Source organism: Bos mutus, chromosome 19 (genome assembly GCF_027580195.1).
Source record: "Bos mutus isolate GX-2022 chromosome 19, NWIPB_WYAK_1.1, whole genome shotgun sequence".
Taxonomy (NCBI): Eukaryota; Metazoa; Chordata; class Mammalia; order Artiodactyla; family Bovidae; genus Bos; species Bos mutus.
The window spans coordinates 6778227-6788390 of NC_091635.1; the positions used below are offsets into that span (position 1 = coordinate 6778227).

Consider the following 10164-nt stretch of genomic DNA (forward strand, 5'->3'; position numbering starts at 1 on the left):
CTCTTAACGGGTAAATATAAATCTCACCTTATCTGGCTCCCGCACGCTCTTCCCTAAATTCAGCCCGGAAAAAAGATGGATCATGTGAGTGAGACTGAGAGGTTTATGGAGCTGAGCTCCCGCGGCTGTAAATCACCCTGCCCTCCCCGGTATAAAGCACCCGTCCAGCCCGGCGTCAGAGAGAGGACGCGCTCGCCGCCCCCTGACCCCCAGCTCAGCGCGGGCTCCCGGCCCAGTCAGGTGGGTGCCCCTGGGGGCTAGCCGGCCGACGCATCTGGGGGGTGGGGGACCTTGGACGGGGTCCGACGGGGCCGCAGCCGCCTCTCCTTCCCTCCCCGTCGAGCGCGAGACCCGCACGGTCGGCTTCTCTCTCCCGCTTCCGCGCGCGCATCCTTCACCACCCGCAGCCCCACCCTCTGCGCGGGCGAGGAGCTCCCCCAACCCCGGTCCCCAAATATAGGGATAAGATGCAGCAGGGAGAGCCCTCGAAGCTGACCTGGGTCCTGTCTGCTCCCCACCACAGTGACCCCTCCAACCTCCTCCAGTGGCCCTGCCATGTCCACGGAGCTGCCCTCGGACCCCAAGGAGAGCCCGCCGGCACCGCGGCCGGCGCCTCGCGAGGTCTGGAAGAAGGGTGGCCGCCTGCTGTCGGTGCTGCTGGCGGTGAACGTGCTGCTGCTCGCCTGCACGCTCATCAGCGGCGGCGCCTTCAACAAGGTGGCGGTGTACGACACCGACGTGTTCGCGCTGCTCACCACCATGCTGCTGCTGGCCATGGTCTGGATCCTCTTCTACCTCCTGGGCACCGCGCGCTGCCCCGACGGCGTCCCCTACCGGGACGCGCACGCAGGGCCCATCTGGCTCCGAGGTGCGGGGGGGGGGAGGCGGGAGCGGGGGTGGGGCGGGCCAGGGTGGGAGCGGGAGGCTGGGGAGCTCTCGCAGGAACCTCTGGGGGCTCTTGGAGGTAGACTGTTGAGAAGTGTGCCTCCCCGCGCCGCCCCCCTCTCCAGCACTGCCCAGGACTAGACGTGCCTGAGGATGAGGTGGGCTGCGATTGGGGGAGAAGAGGAAGGGAAAGAGTCCTGGAAAAGGGATGCAGAGAGGGCTGGAAAGGAACTTCACTGCCCTGTCTAAAGATTGAAAGAAGGTGATCATGGAAGAGACTTTGATGGAGAGCGCAGAACAGATGATTGTTGCAGTTGAGAGAGCCTATCTAGGGCCCTTTATCTTATCCATACAGCCACAGAGGTGGGGGCTCAATCGGACATCCATCCATCCACTCAGTCAATCATATACTCATCCTTCCACCCACTCATTCATCATCCACCTGTCCACCTAGCTATCCATCCATCCATCCTCTCACCTACCCCATTCATCCATGGATCCACCCCGTCATCCCATTACTTAGCCATCCGTCCTCAAATCTACAATCCCTCTCTCCTGCCTCTCTGATCCACCCCCACCCCTCATTCCCAGGCGGGCTGGTGCTGTTTGGGATCTGCACTCTCGTCATGGATGTCTTCAAGACCGGCTACTACTCCAGTTTCTTTGAGTGCCAGTCAGCCATCAAGATCCTGTACCCTCTCACCCAGGCTGTGTTTGTCATTGTCCAGGTGGGTGGGAGGAGTGTCCTTGAGTGTGGTGGCAAGGAGCCAAGGCCTGGGGTCAGGAGGTCTGAGCTCCACTCCTCTTTTACACTGAGCAATTAATTAAGGCGGGGATAGGACTGTAGTGAAGATCACAAGTCCATAAATCTGGAAGCGGCTGGTAATGAAGTAATATCCAAATGTGAGTGCCTGCTTCAGGGCCCTGCGATTTCATTTCAACCTAAGTGGTGCCGGTAGTTAACACCTAGAAGGCGTCATTTGTGGCAGCTGCTCTGTCGCTAGAACTGCCCTGCCTTCCTTGGCGGCTCATAGAGGACATAGGTCTCAGCTCAGGGTCCTACCATGGGCATGGCCAGTTTGGCCTCAGCCATGTCCCCTGTATTCTGAATTTGTTCAGAAAATAGGGTATCCTGTACATGGGATTCTTCAAACAAATTCAAGTTTTTATTTGTTGCATAAATAAGCCCTGGAGAGATCTGACCGAGCTGAGGCAGGGCTGGTTTGAGCACAGACCTCAGCCCAGAATGACCACACGCATGGTTCCCTCTCTTGAAGCATCGTCCACGCTGCCCAGGTTTCCACACTTTAACACACTTATGACCTTGGCATTTACATAGTTTTAATTTTACATTTTATGACTTTAAAGAACACTCAGGCAAAATGGAAAATAAAGCTACCCCAACATCAATAACCCTGGAGAAGGAAATGGCAACTCACGCCAGTACTCTTGCTTGGGAAAGCCCATGGACAGAGGAGCCTGGCAGGCTACAGTCTATGGGGTCACAAAGAGTCGGACATGACTTGGCAACCAAACAGCAACAACACTGATAAACACCAGAGCAAGGATTTGTGGGCATCCAGGTGATGGGGAGGACCTGCAGGGCAACAGGATGAGGATGCGGTGGGAGGATGCTGCCTAAGTGGAGTGGAGAAGCCCTGAGATTCTTTTTACCTGGAACAAGACCTAACCTGAGGCTGACCCTGCACCCAGGAATAAATAACTAGGCTCAAAACTGCACTCCCTCCACCCTGCGAAGGAACAGAAAACAGAGACAGAGAATTTACTGGTGGCATTTTGCAAACTTTTAAAGATCAGAGAAGTATTTGGTACTGATTGCCCCATAGAATAGAAAGAGAGAAACTCATCTCACACTGTAAAGCTGAAATAAACGTGATCACGCAGTCGGAGAGTTCCTGAGGCAGAGCGGACATAGTGCCAAGCGTGGGCCTGGCTGCTCCCAGGGTGAGCCCACCTGCGGAGTAGATGACACCACCACTCTCTCTCAACACAGACTTACTTTCTCTGGGTCTCCGCCAAAGACTGTGTTCACACCCACCTGGATCTGACTCGGTGAGTGCCTGCTCCACGCCCGTGGCCCAGTGCCCATGCCCAGGTGCTCAGCTCACCTGGCATGAGATGGGCGCTTCCCAGCCTGGAGCATGGGTCCTCTTTCTGCCCCCAGATGGGTCTTCAGTCGAGGCCCTCTCGCTTTGTAAGCCCGGCTTCCACCAGCCTGTGCTGTGGGGGTGGGGGGTACTTGGTAGGATGATGTGTGTCATGGACAAACGTCCTCTCCCTTAGAGGAGGAAGCAGAGTGGCCCTTGGACACCCCCAGCTCTCTCGGGAGGCATCTCAGCCAGGCTGTCTTCCTTCCAAACTCATCTTCTCTGCTCACATGGGGGCTTGCCTGCTTCTTGCTTCTCAGCACCATCTCCCAGGATAGCCCCAGCTCTGCACCTTGCTGGGGACCCGACATGAGCCAGAGACTCTCAGTGACCTCTGCTCTCCGTCCCCAAACAGGTGCGGTCTCATGCTCACACTCACCACCAACCTGGCCATCTGGATGGCAGCCGTGGTGGATGAATCCGTGCACCAGTCTCACTCCCACAGCAGTTCTCACAGCAACACCAGCCATACCCGCCTTGCTCTGGACCGTGAGTGCGCACTCCAGATTAACCCTGGCCCCTTGGTGGCCAGGCCTTGGGCTGGGTGCTCTGTGGACCTGTAGAGGGCATGGAGGCACAGGAGGAGGCCAGAGGCCCCCTCCTGCTCCAGGCTATGCCTCTGAAGAAGTCTAGATGTGGGTGACCCAGGAGGAAGAGTATGGGGAGATCTTTTTTTCTTTTTTTTAAAACCTTTTATTTTGTATTGGGGTAAAACCAATTAGGGCTTCCCAGGGGGTTCAGTGGGTAAAGAATCCACCTGCCAATGCAGAAGATGCAGGAGACTTGGGATCGATCCCCAGGTTGGGAAGATCCCCTGGAGGAGGGCATGGCAACCCACTCCAGTACTCTTGCCAGGGGAGTCCCGTGGACAGGGGAGCCTGGGCTACAGTCCCTAGGGTCGCAAAGAATCTGACACAGCTGAAGCCACTGAGCACACACGCACACAGCCAATTAACAGACTATGCTGTGACAGTTTCAGGTGGACAGCAAAGGGACTCAGCCACGCATAGACGTGTATCCATTCTCCTCCAAACTCTCCTCCCATCCAGGCCGAAAGGGACATCTTTTCATCCTGGATGGTACAGCCTTGGTCCCACTGTCCAGGTCTCCATGCCACCAGAGGAGGGATTTGGGCTCCAGAGACAAAGGGCATGGCTGAGCAAGCTGGAGAGAGCAGATGGGAGGCAGGGCTGCTCAGTGGTGGAAGCACAGGATGAGAACAGAGTGTCTGGCAAGGAGGAGAAGGCAGAAATAATAACCGTGATGCTGATGGTGACCATTCACGGAGCACTATACGTCAGGCGCTGTGCTAAGTGTCTTAAACACCATCTTGGTTAACCATTGCAACCTCCCTATGAGATGGGTACTATTAGTATTCCCATTTTACAGATGCAGAGACTAAGGCATAGAGAGGTTAAGTAGCTTGCCCAAGGTCACAGAGCTTGACAACGGAGAACTAGCATTAAGACCCATCTTTGCTTTGAATCATCAGAAAGATCCCCTGGAGACAGAAATGGCCACCCACTCCAGTATTCTTGCCTGGAGAATCCCCTGGACAGAGGAGACTGAGGGGCTACGGTCAATAGGGTCGCAAAGAGTCGGATGTGACTGAACACACAGTATGCTATGGTGAAGAACAGGCCCACAGTCCCCCGGTCCCGGTTCTCTGGACTTCTTTAGGGCCCCCCACCGCCAAGATCAGACTAGATGACCAAACCTGCTCGGACCTGGAGACACACGCACACCCCGCATAGCAGGGTCCCGGAGTGGAAAATGTGGATCCAGGAGATCCCAGGCAAGCAGGCTGACAGAGGGCCGCCTTCCACATACAGAGGGCTCCTGAGGATGGTTGGAACCAGCCCGGGGAGGTGGATGACCTAAAATGCTGGGACTGCAGGGGTACAGAGAGGCGCCCGGCGAGGTACCTGCCTCGGGGGTGAGAGTCACAGCATTTGTATCAACTCCGCCATCACAAGCCACTTGCCCTCAGTGAGCCTCGGTTCCTTTCTCTGCAAAACCAGCTGAGATAGTTCTGGGGATCAAAAGAGATGTCTGCCAAGGCCCGAGGTATCCTACACAGCAGAGTACACTCTGGATGTGGAACGAGATTCCCATCAGTACGGTACAAACCGAAGTGACAGAAGGTCCTGGCCAGGACCTGGGCGCAGCAGGTGCTTTCTGGCTGAGGCAGATGCTGGAGAGAGAGGCGAGGAAGCTTCGAGTTTAGGGGTTGCCCAGGGGGCCACCTTCTATTAGGACCGGAGCCTTGCCTGTCTTGAGCAAGTCATGACTGGCGGGGAAGGTTTGGCAGTGTGTTTCTGCAGGAATGGGATGGAATGAAGCAGGCAGTTCTGCAGTTGAGATTTTTGTTTTAACTTTATTTACTTATATATTTATTTATTTTTATTTTGCCTGTGCTGGGTCTGTTCCAGCACACAGGCTTTCGCTAGTTGCAGCTCACCAGGGCTTCTCTTACTGCAGCGCACAGGCTCTAGAGCACACGGGTTCTCTAGTTGTGGCCCTCTGGACTTAGCTGCCTCGCAGCATGTGAGATCTTAATTCTCCGACCAGGGATTGGACCTGCATTGGAAGGCGGCTTCTGCACCGCTAGAGCATCAGGGAAGTCCCCCAGATTTTTTGTTGTTGTTGTTGATTGAGCCCTGGATATTGTTCAAGGACGTGCCCCACGGTCTCTGGCACACAGTAGGTGCTCAGTAAATACTTGTGGCATGAATGAACGTGCCAGGCCCTGTGTAGGCATTTGGGGTACGGTGGTGGCAGCTCAAAAGCCTGCCCTTCCAAAGGTCACGGTCCAAGGGTGAGGCTCTTCAGATGGGGTGCCTCCGGGAAGGCGGGAGGGCAGTGCCGCTGCATGCCATCTCTCCACAGTGGAGCGTGCGAGCAGCGCGGTCGGGGGAGACTGCTCCTGCAACACGGCGGTCTGCCAGATCTTCCAGCAGGGCTACTTCTACCTGTACCCCTTCAACATCGAGTACAGCCTCTTCGCCTCCACCATGCTCTACGTCATGTGGAAGAACGTGGGCAGGCTGCTCGCCTCCTCCACCCCCAGCCACAGCCACGCCCCGTCCCCCGTCAGCCTCTTCCGGGAGACCTTCTTCGCCGGCCCGGTCCTGGGCCTGATGCTCTTCGTGGTGGGGCTGGCCGTGTTCATCATCTACGAGGTGCAAGTGAGCGGGGAGCAGAGCCGCACCCAGCAGGCCCTGGTCACCTACTACAGCTTCAACATCGTCTGTCTGGGGCTCATGACCTTGGTCAGCCTGAGTGGCTCGGTCATCTACCGCTTCGACCGCCGGGCCATGGACCAGCACAAGAACCCTACACGCACCCTGGACGTGGCCCTGCTAATGGGCGCCGCCCTGGGCCAGTATGCCATCTCCTACTACTCCATCGTGGCTGTGGTGGCAGGCACCCCCAGGGACCTGCTGGCGGGGCTCAACCTAGCCCACGCTCTGCTCATGATCGCCCAGCACACCTTCCAGAACGTCTTCATCATTGAGAGCCTCCACCGGGGCCCCCCCAGCGCTGAGCCTCATGACACGCCCCCCAAGGAGCCCTGCCATGGCCTGACCTTTGCCAACCTGGACGCCCTCCACACCTTGCCCGCCTGCCCGCCCACCCCCAGGCTGGTTGGCCCCAGCCCAGCAGGACCTCAGGAGGCTGCGAGCATCATCGTGGCCCCCAGGAGCCACTGGAGACGCCGGTGCTTGAAGGACATTTCCCTGTTTCTCCTGCTCTGCAACATCATCGTGAGTACCCAGGCGGGGACGGGGGTGGGCTCCGGGTTGGAGAAAGCCAAGGGAAAATGCTCTTTTTATGGTTTCTTCACCTGGACTTCTCTGTCTTGCTCCCATCTCCTTGGAAGCATCCTATGCCTCTTGAGGAAAGAAGCAGGTTCAGGGAAGGTTGAGAGCAGCCCCGGGGCAGACAGCATCTCAGGGCATACAGAGAGAATGAGATGGCAGCATTCTGGCCTCGAGGCTGCGGATAGAGCTGGTAGGGTCCCAGGGAATGCTGACATGGGGCTGGGAGGAGGTGAGAGGGACCTGGGGTGGGGTGGGGGGACCTCACTCCCAAATGGGAGGTGTGACTGCTCCTGGGAACTTGTGACCAGCCTACTTCTTAGAATAATTGGAGCAGCGACAGGAAGTGGCAGGGACCAGTGTACGTGTGAGTGGTCTGTCAGCAGAGTGCAGTGGCGGGCTGGCCGGGAGAGGAGCACCCACAGCAGCCACCCCCTCCCCAGCGAGTCCACAAAGCCCCTTTCTTATTTTTTTATTTTATTTATTTGTTTATTTATTTTTTGGCTGCACTGGCTCAGCATGTGGGATCTTCATTCCCCAGCCAGGGATCAAATCCACACCCGCTTCCTTGGAGGGCAGAGTCTTAACCATTGGACCACCAGGGAGGTGCCAACCTCTTTCTAAGAGAAAGAGAAAGTGTTAGTCACTTAGTCATGTCCAACTCCTGTGATCTGCCAGGCTGTCCATGGGATTCTCCAGGCAAGAATACTGGAGTGGGTTGCCATGCCTTCCTCCAGGGGATCTTCCCAACCCAGGGATCGAACGCCGGTCTCCTGCACTGCAGACAGATTCTTTACCATCTGAGCCAAAAGAAAACTCCTCTGTATATAGTCCGGCTTCACCCAATATAAATATGCATTCTGTAGGAGAACACGCTTCCTGAAGGTGCATCCTCATAGAAAAATACTCCTAGTGTATAGCTCCAACCCAATAGAGAAAGGCCCCAGCGTAGAAAGAACCCCTGGGAGGGAAATCTCTAATAGAGAAACATGTTCCCCTGTGAATACATCCCAAACAGAGGGCACACCTCAGTGAAGTGTTGCTCAATATAAAGATAGTCCTTTTAGCTTTAACCTCTAACAGAAAAATACCTCTAACATAGAAAACAGCCTTAAATAGATGGGAATACAGGTATACCCCAACATAGAACACATCTCCAGAGGGGTTGCATTCCAGTGGGGGTCTACATGAAAACTGAGGTGCATTCTTGGCAAAGTCCCCACTTTGAATATTCCCCTCCTACTGGTAACTTAGGGCTTTTCAGATGGTGCTGTGGTGAAGAATCTGCCACCAATGCAGGAGATGCAGGAGGTTCGGTCCCTGGTTTGGGAAGACCCCCTGGAGCAGGAAATGGCAACCCACTCCAGTATCTTGCCTGGGAAGTCCCATGGACAGAGGAGCCTGGCGGGCTACAGTCCATAGTGGGGGTCGCAAAGAGTCAGACATGACTGAGCATGCACATAAGCACAAATAACTTATTTTGTTTTTAAAAAAGGGTAGTCACCAATCTCTGACGTAACAGTAGAAGCAGTAAGGACCGAAACCTCCTCCAGCCCTGGCCACTCCCTCACTTTCTCCCGAGGCCGAGCCTACAGGTTAAGAGTCACTTGGGAGGCCACTTTTGCTCCAGGTATCTGAGTCTGGATCAGCTCTTAGAGTGTCATCTCCAACTCCATTTTATAGGACAGAGGCAGGCTCCGATTTGGGCTGTGATGTGCCTAAGGATGTGATTGGAGAGGGTCCAGCCTAGCTCAGAAGCTTTTTCTCTTTGCCTCACGCCCCATGCCTGAACCGTCTGGGTTCACAGCCAGAGATGAAGCAGGATTCCAGCTTCAACCTCCTCCCACACCTGGGAAGGGAGTGGGGAGTGGAGGGTGAAACTGGAGAGCGGAGCTCATAGAGAGCTGGGGTGGGGAAGCCTTCTGGCAGGATCCTGGCCCCCCTGCCCTGGGCCTGTCTGCTTCTACCACCCTCACCCACTGGCATCTCTCCAGGAGAGCGCTGCTGGTTTAACCATTTATTCCAAATTCTCATGTCACCTACTGAAACCTCTTCTCCTCTCTCCCCATCCCACAAGTGGACCATCCCGAGGGTGGAGCCTCAGCCTGGGGGTGGGCAAGCTCAGTTGGGCACATTTACTGAATTCCCTCGTGAGTGCCAGGCTCTGCCCAAGGGGCTGCAGCCCCCTGCTCAGCAACACCCAGCCCTTGATAGCCACAAAACCAGAGGGCTGGGACCCCCATCCTGCCCCCCGCCCACAGAGTGACCCGCAGACCCCGCCCAGGCCAGGTCCTGACCCTCCTCTCTCCCCACAGCTGTGGATCATGCCTGCCTTTGGGGCCCGCCCTCACTTCAGCAACACCGTGGAGGTGGACTTCTATGGCTACTCCCTCTGGGCAGCCATCGTCAACATCTGCCTGCCTTTCGGCATCTTCTACCGCATGCACGCTGTCTCCAGCCTGCTGGAGGTCTACGTGATGTCCTGAAGCCCCGCTCAGGACCTCGGGGGAGGAGCTCGGCTTGTGCACCCACCCAGTGACCCCCAGGAATGAACCCCAGGCTGGCAGTCACTGTGCCTCGTACTCTCCATTCCCGTCCCCACACTGGCCCCAGAGTGGCATTTTCACAAGAGTTATTTTTCCAGGATGAGTTTTTAGATCACCATCAGGACATGTACACTCACCCCAGCATGAGCCTGGGGGTGGGGCCGCTGGGGGAGGAGGAACCCTTGCTGCACCCCTTTCTAGGACCAGACAAGGTCTGGAAGCGGCCTTGGCTCTGGTTCCACCCCTACCTCAGCCCCGTGTCCTGGCCAGTGCTGCCGCCTGGATCTGGAAACAATAAACCTGATGCTGCCCTAGGCCACCTGGCTCCCCACTTCTTGTCTCGGCGCTCACCTCTAAGATGATTGCAGGAGGGGGGTCTTGGGGTCAAAGCTGCAAGGACCCCTGGAGATGTTGAGATCTCAGGCTTCTCTGTGGGCAAGCCAAGTCTGAGTTACAGACTAGTACCTGGGTGGCTGGGAGCAGCTGGGTGGAGTCCCCAGGCTTCCACCTCTCTCTTCTCTTTATCCTCAAGTGACATAGACATTTTTTTAATGTGTTCCATGACACGTGAAAGGTTGGGAAGGACTGACTAATCCAACTGCCATTTTACAAAGAAGAAACCTGACGCCCAGAGGTATAGTGACTTGCCCACAGTCCCACAGCAAAAGGAAGCCAGCACTTTTCTACTAAAAATAATAATTTCCAAACTTTTCTTTCAAGCATCAGAGCATTTGTTTCCCCCTC

General features: G+C 55.9%; 1 protein-coding gene across 1 annotated transcript; it reads left to right on the forward strand.

Moving 5' to 3' along the window:
• Positions 1–555: 555 nt before the first annotated feature.
• On the forward strand, positions 556–9360 carry OTOP2 (otopetrin 2). The gene is made up of 6 exons (XM_070388776.1): positions 556–868; positions 1477–1613; positions 2900–2958; positions 3409–3542; positions 5943–6820; positions 9190–9360. Exons 1-6 carry the CDS (start codon positions 556–558, stop codon positions 9358–9360), a joined length of 1692 nt encoding a protein of 563 aa, XP_070244877.1.
• Positions 9361–10164: the final 804 nt, after the last annotated feature.

Excerpts from the sequence above, each read along its gene's own strand:
- OTOP2 (XM_070388776.1), top strand. The coding sequence starts at position 556 with ATGTCCACGGAGCTGCCCTCGGACCCCAAGGAGAGCCCGCCGGCACCG. Across the intron at positions 2,959-3,408 it reads ACCCACCTGGATCTGACTCG|GTGCGGTCTCATGCTCACAC; the intron begins GTGAGTGCCTGC and ends GTCCCCAAACAG. Across the intron at positions 6,821-9,189 it reads TCCTGCTCTGCAACATCATC|CTGTGGATCATGCCTGCCTT; the intron begins GTGAGTACCCAG and ends CTCTCCCCACAG.